This window comes from Austrofundulus limnaeus, unplaced genomic scaffold, assembly GCF_001266775.1.
Source record: "Austrofundulus limnaeus strain Quisiro unplaced genomic scaffold, Austrofundulus_limnaeus-1.0 Scaffold37, whole genome shotgun sequence".
NCBI lineage: Eukaryota > Metazoa > Chordata > Actinopteri > Cyprinodontiformes > Rivulidae > Austrofundulus > Austrofundulus limnaeus.
The window spans coordinates 707,523-720,028 of record NW_013952439.1 but is presented as its reverse complement, the minus strand read 5'-3'; the positions used below and the strand labels follow the sequence as shown (position 1 = coordinate 720,028).

Sequence of the window (12,506 nt, the reverse complement as noted above, 5' to 3'; positions counted from 1 at the left end):
TCATCTTTTTAATTTTGAACACCAAAAGAACATTCATTGTTTAAAAGACCAAATAACAGATTAAATGAAGCAAGACTTCACGTGGTTTTACATGACAAACATTATTCTGCACATACAGACCTTTTAAAACGAACATCACACAAGCACATAATCATATGGTCAAATCAGCTGCCTCTTACTGTATAAAAAAATTAAAGTGTTGTAGTTTTTATATTTCACACCTGTTTTTAATAATTCAGTGCTTTGAGTTTTAGCTTCCATGGAAAAGTTATAAACAATATCTTACCTGCTGTGGATGGTTTTTTAGTCCAAGTGGCACCAAGACCAAAGCCAAATGATGCTGTCAAAACAACTTCAGTCTCAAAAAATATAATTGCCATTCACTGAACACCATTTTTTACATTTTATGCTATTTTTTGTTCACAATACGTGGTTGTTTACATACAATAAATAATGTGTTTCTATGTAAAGGTTTCTAAAATGTCGTTCACATGAACTAGTGGAAGATATTTGAGACTGAAGTTGTCTTTTAGACTATTTGTGACACATGAAAACTCCAAATTACTTATACAGTTGTATTTGTTGATTACATTTGTCACTTAAGCACGTTGACATTTTGTTACTGGTGCAATGCATTCTGGGGATGRTGATGTTATAGGTTACAGTTAAGATTAAAACACAAAGAGCTAAAATAATATATAAAGCTATGATGTGTGACAATAAATAAACATTTTTGCATTAGTTTTTATGTTCTGCTCAATTTTTGGTTTTAAATGATCAAACGTGATGTTTAGTAAATTATCTTTGGTGCTAACGCCACATATATGTATGTGGTGTAAGTTCCTGAGCTAAAATTAGCATTATCTAATATTATTAGCACTAACTAATATTAACACAGGTGCTAATGCTAATAATTGCTTGGGAGTTAATTTCATATRTTGCCATRTGTRTWTTAGCTTGAGAGCTAACATGAAAGCTAACAGGCTAAGCTGCGGTTCTCCTTCCATGAAGCAGCTCTTTTGTCCTCCATCTACATTTTCAGTTTCAGGCTGAGACATTTCTACATTCTCCTCTTTGAATTTTTTTTTTTTTTCTTTGGTTTTATAGTTGAAGTAAGTATTTACCAAATAATGTCAAAAATTACAATTAGTCCCTTTGAAGCGCAGCCTACAACAAGATATTAACTATTTATAACATTTCCAAATTACCTCATTTAAAAAAAAATCAAAGCTGTTTTGAATATTGATTAAAGCAGGGCCGTAAAAAGCATGAAATAAACACAAAATCTGTGGAAAAAAACACAAGTATAAAACAAAATATTGTATGCAGTTTGGAAATCTTTCTCCAGGATTCCAGCAGGGAGACTGAGAACCTCAGCAGCTGTAAAACRTCACAAAAACACGTCATTTATGGGTGTTTACATAAATAGCAGGAGAGGCCTGTTAGTTTACATACCTGTGTTGTAACTGTTTATATAACATTCTTTTTGTTACAGGTTCCACAGAGGCAGCCAAACAGCCCGTTGATCATCTGAGCGCCACAGAGGATCACCTGCACGCARCTGGTTGCCAGCAGAGTGCTGAACAGCCCGATGTGGAACTGCACGATGTCGTTGGGCGACGTACACAAAACCCATTGRGATTTGTCACTCAGGTAACTGGTCTCCCTGAGGAGAGTGAGAGAAAAAAGCTTTTCAAATCACCAGTCAAGTCACCAAAAGTTTGGAAACCCAACAAGGACCATCCAAATGTGGCATCACCTGTCTTTAAAAGGTGTGGTCCAAACCAACAAAACTTTACACAGGGGCCCGTTCTGCAAGCCGAGCACGGCCACAGCGAAGCTGTAGAGAGCGCCAACCACGCCCACAGCAGCAAACGCAATGGACAGGAACATCTGAGGTCACAGAAAGAGTCAGAGGTCAGAAACAAGGTGCTGATGTGGATTCTTAGTCACAAACCAAAACACTTGACTTCTGTAGATGAGGATGTTTCACTTCCCATCAGAGGAGCTTTCTCACTTCAAAACTGGAGACTGAGGAGATCAAAACTTCTTACCTGGATCCACATACAGATTTATTTATTTATTTATTTATTATAACCTTATTCTACCTCAGCCCTGTGTTTGCTTTAAGCAGAGTGCCGCCAGGGGTTACAGCCCACGTACACCACGGCCCACAGAGGCCACACCCTTCAAAGTTCTTCCAGGATGAATCAAGTGACTGTTAAATGAGCTGGTCTAAGGATGATGTAACCATAGTGTTACATTTTAGATCACACACCCACAAATGCCTAAAACCTWAAAAGCATTGGGACGTGTATTCACATGCCTTGTCATGGAAGGTATAACTTCACACAATTTAATGTGTTTTTTTTATTTTTTTTTTTGCATTACACATAAATACACAGAAGACATGAATAATTTGRGTTTAGCTCCAGTATCAGTACTTGGTTACTTAACGTCACACTGCAGCGTAAATTTCATCAGCTAAGTTGCAAAACAACAAATTCCTTGATCACTTTCCAAACTTGGYCTTTTCTTTTTCCTGTTTGATTTTCTGAYGGAGCAATGAATCCTGGGAYATCCTCGGCTGCAAAAGATAGTCAGATKCATCCTTTGATTTTAGGGTTTTGTGCACCTCATGAGGAGGAGACCATGAAATGGGACAGACATTGGCACGGAGCAGTGACCTAACCGGCCAACAAATGTGCACTACGTTGGCTGMGACCCCTGAAGTGAGGCAGACTTTAAGYATTGTCATTTTRTTTGCAACACAACAATGGAGGGCATTGAGCTTGTTTTTTAAAAATACAAATGTAATCAAACAAATGCTTTTATTCTGAAAGGGGRGAAATGAAAGTATTACCAGTTTGACGGAGCTATAACTCTAGTTTGGATTGGCCGATTTGCCACAGAAGATCCCAGCACTTTCAAATTAAACCAGCAGAAAACTAACAACAGGTTTGTGTCAGTCCCACCAGTCTTCAGCAGAAGAAGATGAAGACATTTGACACAAGCTGAGCGACAGTCTTAGCAGTTAGCGTTAGCTTCCACTAAATGTTTTGATTTGTTTGGCGATTAGTTTTAGCAGGGCTAAGATGGCGGATTAGTGKTTAGTGAACCTAACRTATGGTTCGCTGTGCCTACCACTGCAGGCCTGCACTAAACCTCGTGTCTCTGGGTTCTAGAYATCAGGTTGGAATTGGGCCATAACCTGAGTTTGAACCCAGGCTGGGCTGGGCTGGGCCGGGCCGGGCCGGGCCTGACTAAACAAAGATGCCATTTGTCAACCTGGCTCAAAGGAGAGATGCTTTGCTGTGAGTGAAACTGGCTGGGTATCAGGCTTAATGCTGCAGTATGAGTTGAAATCTGAGGCCTCTTCTGTTTAAAGTTRTTTTTCCTTGTTTGACATAAAGGCCTTCTTTTATCCCTCACTCTCAAACCAGCTGTCTACTCTCTCCAAATATAAATGYTTTAGTAATTTAAATCTTTATCATGAGTTTTGGCCTGAAGGGCTGACTCCTGTGTTTAGTTTCTCTGACATTCCACATCACTTAGTTTGTGTTTGGGGGGGTTTTGTCCTCAGGACAGACCAGGTTCTGTCTGAGAATCCTGGTAGGTTTGAAATGTACCAGAATGTTGTGTCCTGASTTTCTCAGATACTCCAGCAACACATGGTTTTCTCATAGTTTAAGACTCAAAACATCATAAACTACAGAACAGACGCTGAGTTTTTGTTTTAATTTAGTTTGTATCTGTGTCAGTTATTAAACAGCTCAAAACTGTTTAAAATGTTTTTTTCTTGAAGAAGGCACACTCCCTCGGCCGTCCAGTTATGACTCACATCCTGTTTTACCTCTCAGCATAACTTTACTCTGGTAGAACTCTAAATAAAGTTATAAAGTTTATTAATGATTCTATWACCTGCTTAAAAGCCACTCTAAAATAAACAGATTATTATTTTCATCACTTTGATCTTATTTTCACAGCATTAGATAGTTTCTATTGTCGGCGGGTTTCCTGCTCAGAGGCTTGATTAATTATTTCTCTATATTGCACCTGGAGAGCGCTCGGGTGCAATAAACCCATTTTGTTGTTCCTTTTAGAGTTAATCATTCAYATTCAGCCCTCAGGAAGCGCCTGACTCACCCCACAGCGATTTCCACAGCAGCCCTGTTTCCCAGTCAGGTGAATGTAAAGCGCAGGGAGCAGCACCTGCAGAGGACAAACAAGTTTCACACTGAATGTATKGCAAAACACAAAATCAACCACATTCRTTAGTGTTTAAAATTYATTAAAGAGCCAAATCAAGTTTATATYATGTCCTTTAGATAAATAAAAACCACTCACCATTACTCCCCCTCCTATGAGCCCCCCCATGTATTTCACCTCCTCAGTGATGTGCCCATCCTTGGCGTATTGCACGTCCCCAGCAGGAAAGAACAACACGATGTTACAGATGATGGATATGAGCGCCAGTGGGTACAGAGCWACAGCGATGAAGCGGGAACATTTCCCAGTACACATGTTGACCAGCTGCTGGAGGGAAAAAAGACTCAGTGAAGTTTCTGTCCCCTGAGAGGCCCGACCTGACTCTGGTTTAAAGAAGGCTGAAGTGATTTTGAAATGGGGACGCCCCAGAGTCACTTCAGTTCTGCAGTGGGAGGTGGAACAGATAAGGGAGACAAACAGACTCTGAGYCAGGAAGAAGGAGTGACTCATCTGTTGTCATGATATACAAGGTTTGTTTTGTTTGTGGGACWAGTTCCACTTTTTCAGTGGTCATGTGGCTGCAGGCAGGGAACATAACATGCATATTTAGCTGAATAAACAAACATTTGTCACTTTTTTTTCTTTCTTTCTCTTTTTTTAATGGGTCCATCATCTTTGCTCACTTTTTCCTTTCTGGATCATGCAGGTCAGTGATCCAGAGGTCACGAGGGGTGGGGTTAGGTTAACTCTCTCTCACACCTAGCAACAGGGAAGGAAATTTTTCAAAATTCCCACCAGTCGCAGAGGCTAGTGTGGAAAATTTAATTTCAACCACTCAAAATTCTCACCAGCCACTATGTTTTTGTTTGCACATCATTGTGTTATTTACACAATTCATGGTCCTTGGCCTRTTCAAAATGACATTCAAAATGTAATCAGTGATTAATTTCCTGCTCAGACCCATTATTTCTGTGTCAAAAGCAAACACTGAAAGTTTTGCTTCATTAGTTTTCAACATGCAGTGGTTTTAGGAAAGACAATTTTTAGATTATTCAAGCCCTTTTTGCCTAAAATTGAAAAGATGGCATTTACAAAGTCTCCATCTGTTATCTCTCATTACACCAAACCTTACTTTTTGCTAAAATAGATGAAACTCCTCTAAATATTTTTAAGTAGGCTTCTTTGCTCGCTTGGAAAAAGTTATTAAGCCTTAATGATGCCTTTAGGACAAATTTTGAAGGTAGTACAAAAGGTGAAAAGTGATTAAATCTATAAAATGTCACAAGGTTTCTTTTATAACCTAGTTTGCCTGTTTTTTTATTTATTTATTTATTTTTTGTTTTGTTTGGAATTGGATTGAAAAATACATATAAATATTTAGAATAAAAAGAAGCAGGCTTTAAAAAAACTTTATCCAAATGAACTTGTCTGCAAAAGTTGTCTCACGCTTGGAAATATCCATCCATCCATCCATCCATTTTCTTCCGCCTATCCAGGGTCGGGTCGTGGGGGCAGCAGCCCAAGAAGAGAAACCCAGACTTCCCTCTCCCCAGCCACTTCTTCCAGCTCCTCCGGGGGAACYCCAAGGCGTTCCCAGACCAGCCGAGAGACATAGTCCCTCCAGCGTGTCCTGGGTCTTCCTCGGGGCCTCCTCCCGGTGGGACGTGCCCGGAATACCTCACCAGGGAGGCGTCCAGGAGGCATCCTTACCAGATGCCCGAGCCACCTCAACTGGATCCTCTCGACGTGGAGGAGCAGCGGCTCTACTCTGAGTCCCTCCCGGATGACTGAGCTTCTCACCCTATCTCTAAGGGAGAGCCCAGCCACCCTGCGGAGGAAACCCATTTCGGCCGCTTGTATCCGGGACCTCGTTCTTTCGGTCATGACCCAAAGCTCATGACCATAGATGAGGGTAGGAACGTAGATCGACCGGTAAATCGAGAGCTTCGCTTTCTGACTCAGCTCTCTCTTCACCACGACGGACCGGTACAGCGCCCGCTTTACAGCAGACGCTGCGCCAATCCGCCTGTCGATCTCCCCCTCCGTTCTTCCCCCATTCGTGAACAAGATCCCCAGATACTTAAACTCCTCCACTTGAGACAGGGCGACCCCCCTGACCCGGAGAAGGCACTCTGCCCTTTTCCGGCTCAAGACCATGGCCTCGGATTTGGAGGCACTGAGCYTCATCCCGGCCGCTTCGCACTCGGCCGCGAACCGCTCCAGCGAGAGCTGCAGATCTCGTTCCGATGAAGCCAACAGGACCGGCTAACAGGCTTGGAAATATGGTGATAATACAACTAGTGCTGATCAGATTCAAACACAGCATCAGGACCATAGGCGTAATTTACAGAAGGGTAAGGGGGGTTATGACAACCCCCCCCCCCAAATAAAATGACACAATTTGCCCTAACACAAAAGAAATTAACAGCGTAAGTACACAGCTATAACTCTCTTGTTTTTTTAGGTAACTGACCTGATTTCAAAATTTATGATGTCATGCGTACATTTAAGCATAATTGCTGAAAATGACTTGCAGGGAAACCCACAGCATAACCCCCCAATGATAGACCTACATTTAACCCTTGGTTTTGAACAATCCAATAGATCACGGTAATAAAATTTAAAATATTTAATAACTGCTATAAAGTGTTTTTTAACTAACTTTCTTTGATATTTTTGTTCGATGGACCACATTTGACGCATTGGCAGTTAAACCTTTTCAACCTGCTGAGTTCTGAGTTCAGGTTTTTGCAGCAGACTGACAGTAACTCGCCATTGTTCAATTTTCTTTATTTACATTTTTCGTAAAAATAAAAACGCGCCATGTATCTTTCAGTTCTGTTCCTCTTGAGAAATGCTTTTGTTAACTGCCGTCTGCTTAATGTAACACTGCGTTATGGTTTAGTTTATTAATGATYCTCATTAATTATTACCTCAGCAATTACTATTCTTCCTGGGGTCCACATAAAAAATATCATATTGTTTTTTATTTTCTCCTTCTTCTGATAATGGTATTTACAGCAGGTGCAGTAACTCAGGTGCAGCTGTCCCCATAGTTCAGTTGCATATATTGAATGCAGCTTTTTTGAAGTTACAAACTCACCGCAGTTGCAGTTGCGTTGGTAAGATTTGCACGCCACTTCATATTTTTTATCCACATTTACCCAGTGGYGGGTGCTAATTTCAGAACATATTTGGTCTGTGGGAAGAAGCCAGAGGAAACCCATGTATGCACAAACAGACTTGCAAACAACCTTCTCACTGAGAGGCAACAGCTCTGCCAACTGAGCCACCATGCTGCCTGTCACTCAGGTATTCTTTTATTTCAATGCAAGAAACAAAACAAAAAGCTACTTTATTCACCCTGGTGTGGCTGACATTCTTTCAGTGTTGACATTGTGACAGCAGGAGTGCAGAGGAGTTGAACTTTAGACTGAGCCAGGACCATGTGTGACTCACGCCCATAAATCCCTGATCAATGAGGAACAGTTAAACACTGACAGAGCATTTATCAGCTTCCACAGTGAAGAAACCGATCCCAGCAGATAATGCATTGATTCAGAACTGGAAMCTGAGCACAAGGTTTTTCAAACACACGTGGTCTCCTGGAAACATCTGGGCGAGGCGGCGTGAGTCACTGAGATAACATTCACAACTCTTAAAGAGTTTTATCAGACGGCGAGGTCTCCCCGCCAAAAACAAATGAAAAATTAATTAATTATTTCTTTTTTTAACCACTTCCTTAATCCTTGTGACGTCTGAAAACACACAGGGCTGAAGAAAGTCCAGCCTCTTTCCTCCATGAGGGTTTTACTGATAAGGRTGTAAATAAATAAAAAAAGAATTATTCAAACACAAAATGAGTTCCTCCATGTTGTTATGACGGCGTCCCCTGAAATCAGACAACAGACATGACAAAAACATCCAGCGTTCTACAAGTCTCAGCAGGTTAAATGTTCACATTTATGATGAAACAACAACAAAAGGGTAGGCATGGAAGACTCGAAAAGACTTCAAAGAAAGATCCTTTTAGAACTTAGATCTGTTCATCTGAATGAAGCAAAAAACCTCTGGATCAAAAGCAAACCTGTCAATAATTCAAAGCGTCATGTTTAAGGTTGGGCACCGTTTAAATGTGAACKATTCTGGTTCCTCATTTCCATTTTGATTCCCAATTCTGATTGTTTTTAGCATCAGGGTCTAAATAGTTAACATGGTGTATATATAAGGTAACTAACCATTTCTGGGTGAACTATTCTTCTCTAAAAATTTTAATTCTATGAACTTTTTATGAACTTTACTAAGAATTCCTGACAGGGCCTAAATATCAAACCTATGAAATTGTGATTTTTTCTTCATCCTGCTGCAGGTATAAACATGTTCCTGAGCTGATGTAGTTTTAAGCTCTAGTAGAACTTGTTAGCTGCCTCAGTGTTGGTATTAGACATATTTTATTATTTTACTTACCCACGAGTGTCAGCGAAGGTTCACGCAGCACGTCCAAGACAGAAGCTGGTGTTTAATCATGTTGGTTGTGTGTCCTCTTTTAAGATAAATCTTATTACTTTATTAAAGTTAAACTTTAGGTTACCTGAGGATTTTTCTTTGTTTGTGTGTTGTGGAAATATTTATTTAACGAGGACAGAAACACATGATCCAAAGAATAAGAAACTTCGCTGAAAGTCTCCATCTAGAAGTGGTTGCTGCAAATTAATTTTAACTAAAAATAGTTTTAGTTAAAATGGAAAAAATAAAGACAGAAGCCAAGGAGTGCAATCAAAATGAGTAGTTTATAAAGATAAGAAGAAAAATGTATAAATCAGACATCATAGATTTTTTTTTCTCATTATTTATTTAAATTCTTTGTGCAGAAGCCAAATTATAACAAGTGAAACTATTAACACATTTTTTTGTTTCTGTGTGTTTTTTGCTGTATTTGGATCAAACTGACAAAAATCTTCAAAAACTAACAGTAATGTCTGTAAGCAGCATCCTCCATATCCCTTCAGTATTAATGTCAAACTCTTTATAACAGAAATACAGCTTGACCACTAAGAACTAATGCTGGACACATTTTAAACCATTTAATAGCAGATTTATTTAAATGTTGTAATACTGACCTCCCTGCGCAGCTGAAAACTCTTTGGTCAAAATTGTGCATAACAAAAAAAAGCTAATAAAATGCAGATATATGAACCACTTTACTCAGCAGTTATGGCTTCAGATGTTCCGAACGTTGTTTCCTCACAAACTCATGCTTTCTGTGGATTTAAAACAAACAACAGTGAGACGAAGACATCGAGGAGGAGAGGTCCAGATGCTGTGAAGTTCATTCGACTCTCCTGACCTCTTGGTCGTTGCAGGTTCCGCACAGACACCCGACAAAGCCGTTGATGATCTGCCCAGCGCAGACCAGCGCCTGCACGATGCTGGCCACCATCAGAGTGATGAACAGACCAACGTTGAACTTCATCACGTTCTTTGGCTCTTTGCACAGATTCCATAATTCGGAGTCACTCATCGGACCAAGGTTGCTGCATAAACAAAACAAAGCACTTAGATACAACATCCCTTTATTCTTGTCAAATAGAGACGTCACAGAGTTGCTTTAACTCATCACCCGTTTTTTAAAGGCCTCCCCCAGTTGTCATCTTGAGTTATACACAAAGGCCCATTGGTGAAACCAAGCAGTGCCACGATGAAGCTGTACACTGCGCCTGCAACACCTGCAGCTGCAAATACGATGGAAAAGAACATCTGTCGAAGATAGGTGAGAACAACAGGTCAGAAACATTTTACTGCACATTTTGAAAACACAAAGGTATTTGTTGGTTTCACCTGTAAAACAACAACCCCATCTAATTCATCTCCTGAAACTCACATTTGCTGTCTTGGTCTTAAGAAACAAGACATTCATTATCGAACATTTTATTTATATAACAAACAGCAGATTCAGGAGCATGTGAAAGAACCATACACAGCTCTTGCTGCTGTGCAATGGTGTCCCATTATCAACCAGCTCCTCGGTCATCCTTTTCAGTTTCAGACTAAGTCATTTCATGCTCCTCTCTGTCCAGAAGCCCTGGTTTCATTTAAAAGGGCCGAACGTCAGACATTATCTAAAATTAACCTTCAAGCTTGTTGGAGCTTGCACCAAAGCATTGTTTGATATTTGATTATAGCCTAATGTCACAACTATGGTCGGAGTTCCCTGTTAGGCCAGTCAGTAGAGTTGTGTTGCTCAGTGAGAAACTGAGTGTCCAAAGCTGATCCCACTGTTCAGTAGGGTTGAGGCCACTCCATTCTCTCTGCCAGATTCTGGAGAATACTTCGCTCTGAAGGGGAGAATATTGTCATCCTGGAGGAGAGTTTGGTCTCAGACTGCGGAAACATGCAGTTGTTACTGTCCAGAGAATTTCATCTTGGATGTCCATGACATCCCCCAGTTTTATGAAACTCAGCCTCTAATTTGGGCTGACTCCAAGTAATGCTGCAATAAATCTGCTCTGTAGCACAACACCAACTGACCACTGTAGCAAGGTCCATGTCCACGGGACATCTGGAGTATCAGAAGCTAAAAACAAGAGAATAAGCTATTCAGTACTAAAGAAAATATGACAAGTTTTTCATGGTTCTAACAAATGTGGCACCATTTTAGGGGAAATAAACAGGCACAAGTTTAATTGTCAAGAAGCATTGTTACACCAAAGAATTAACTGACCAAACACAAATTTCCCACATAAGTATTCGAATTACACCTTTTGCATAAAGATTTATGCAGAAATGCTGAACCTGGGGGTAAAAACTGTTGAGAAATGTTTGGTTTTCTGTTATCTGTATCAAATCGTTCTCACATCCTGTGCAACAATGATACAGCACAACGCAGCAGACTTTTCTTCTTCTTTTACAAAATGACGGTGTTAAAATAATTGAGTTTAGTTTAATTTTCTCTGACTTGACAGCTGTAGAAAAACCCCTTTGTTCGACTCACCCCGAAGCGATTTGCACAGCAGCCCTGTTCTCCGGTCAGATGGATGTAGAGTGCAGGGATCAGAGCCTGAGTTCAGGTGACAGAGAATCAGTAGGACACATGATCAAAAAGGTTTACAAATTTGGTCAAAACATTTGTCTCAGCAACTTTTCAGCATTTTTTATTCAATTTTTTGCTTGATCATTATAGATGCTAACTCAAAATAGCTAAAATTACTTGATAAACGACTTTTTAAAAGTTTATTTGCTGAAAGGTGATTCTCGAACTCCTAACATGGCACAAAGCAATGCAAAATATTTCACAAAAATAATCTTTTTGGTTAGAAACCAAGAAATAAAAGCAAGAACTCACCAAAACCCCTCCTCCGATGAATCCCCCCATGTACTTCACCTCCTCAGTAATGTTGCCCTCTTTGGCGTACTTGGTCGTCCAGTCAGGGAAGAACAGCAGAATGTTGCAGATGACCGACAGAAGGGCCAGAGGGTACAAGGTGATGGCCACGAAGAGGGAGCATTTTCCAGTACACATGTTGTCACTACGAACACTGACCAACTGAGGTAAGTCTTGTGTTCTGTAAAGATTGGCTCCGATGGTTCCTGTTTTCAGAAAAGAGACCAAAAATGACCACGTTTACTCGCTCAGAACTGGAGGAGGGGTGGAGCTTATTATGTGACAATTGTGTGACTCAGTTTTGTGTACCTCTATTACATTTTTGGGGCCAGGGGAACCGCTGTGTTCCCACGCATCCAGTGGAGCATCAACTGTGCGTAAAACTTATACTGTGAAAGGACCAAAAGCAACAATCCTAAATATAATGCCCCTAACGATGAACATGTAGGATTATTTTTCTCCTCAGAAGGTGGARTCTATAGTTACTATCCTATAAATATAGTCTTATAGCTCTGGGTCAGACTCTGGCTCTGACGTGTTGGCTGGATGGACAAGTCTTCTCTTACTGACATTTTTTAATTAATTTATAAATAAAACGTTCCTGTGCAGCTAAATAGGTGGTTGGGGTGTGAAGCACTTTGTTTGGCTTTACATAGACAGCCTGAAAACGAGTTGATCTAATGGTGCGTTCACACCGAACGCAATTTCAGCATCAGGTGCCTCAGGTTTACATGCAAAGTCTGTGGTGGACGTGCTTCAAGCAATGTCGGGAAGTGCTGCGGCGCCTCAAGCGCGATTAGAGCAGCGCGATTTGAACGATTTGAATGATCTGAGGGTTCGACGCGCTGAGGCGCAAATCGCTGAAGTTAGAAAATCTGAACTTTTGCAGCTCGACGCGCCACGTCAACCAAATCAG

General features: G+C 40.5%; 2 protein-coding genes across 2 annotated transcripts; both read right to left on the bottom strand.

Annotated features, from left to right (window-relative positions):
- Nucleotides 1-4,868, bottom strand: LOC106516367 (transmembrane 4 L6 family member 5). Its single transcript, XM_014006683.1, has 5 exons — nt 4,348-4,868; nt 4,147-4,212; nt 1,760-1,893; nt 1,456-1,666; nt 1-1,380 (listed from the first exon to the last, which is right to left on the bottom strand). The coding sequence occupies exons 1-4, from the start codon at nt 4,717-4,719 to the stop codon at nt 1,471-1,473; spliced, it is 768 nt and encodes a 255-aa protein (XP_013862137.1). The 5' UTR covers nt 4,720-4,868; the 3' UTR covers nt 1-1,380; nt 1,456-1,470.
- A 4,112-nt stretch (nt 4,869-8,980) lies between these two features.
- Nucleotides 8,981-11,930, bottom strand: LOC106516366 (transmembrane 4 L6 family member 4). Its single transcript, XM_014006681.1, has 6 exons — nt 11,900-11,930; nt 11,552-11,796; nt 11,201-11,266; nt 9,830-9,966; nt 9,557-9,743; nt 8,981-9,470 (listed from the first exon to the last, which is right to left on the bottom strand). The coding sequence occupies exons 2-6, from the start codon at nt 11,726-11,728 to the stop codon at nt 9,462-9,464; spliced, it is 576 nt and encodes a 191-aa protein (XP_013862135.1). The 5' UTR covers nt 11,729-11,796; nt 11,900-11,930; the 3' UTR covers nt 8,981-9,461.
- Between the last annotated feature and the right edge of the window lie 576 nt (nt 11,931-12,506).

What these genes read in the sequence shown, in the direction of transcription:
- LOC106516366 (XM_014006681.1), bottom strand. Translation starts at nt 11,728, where the DNA reads ATGTGTACTGGAAAATGCTCCCTCTTCGTGGCCATCACCTTGTACCCT. An exon ending in GCTGTGCAAATCGCTTCGGG is followed by an intron (nt 9,967 to 11,200) that starts GTGAGTCGAACA and finishes TATCTTCGACAG; the next exon opens with ATGTTCTTTTCCATCGTATT. An exon ending in GGGAGGCCTTTAAAAAACGG is followed by an intron (nt 9,744 to 9,829) that starts GTGATGAGTTAA and finishes TTGTTTATGCAG; the next exon opens with CAACCTTGGTCCGATGAGTG.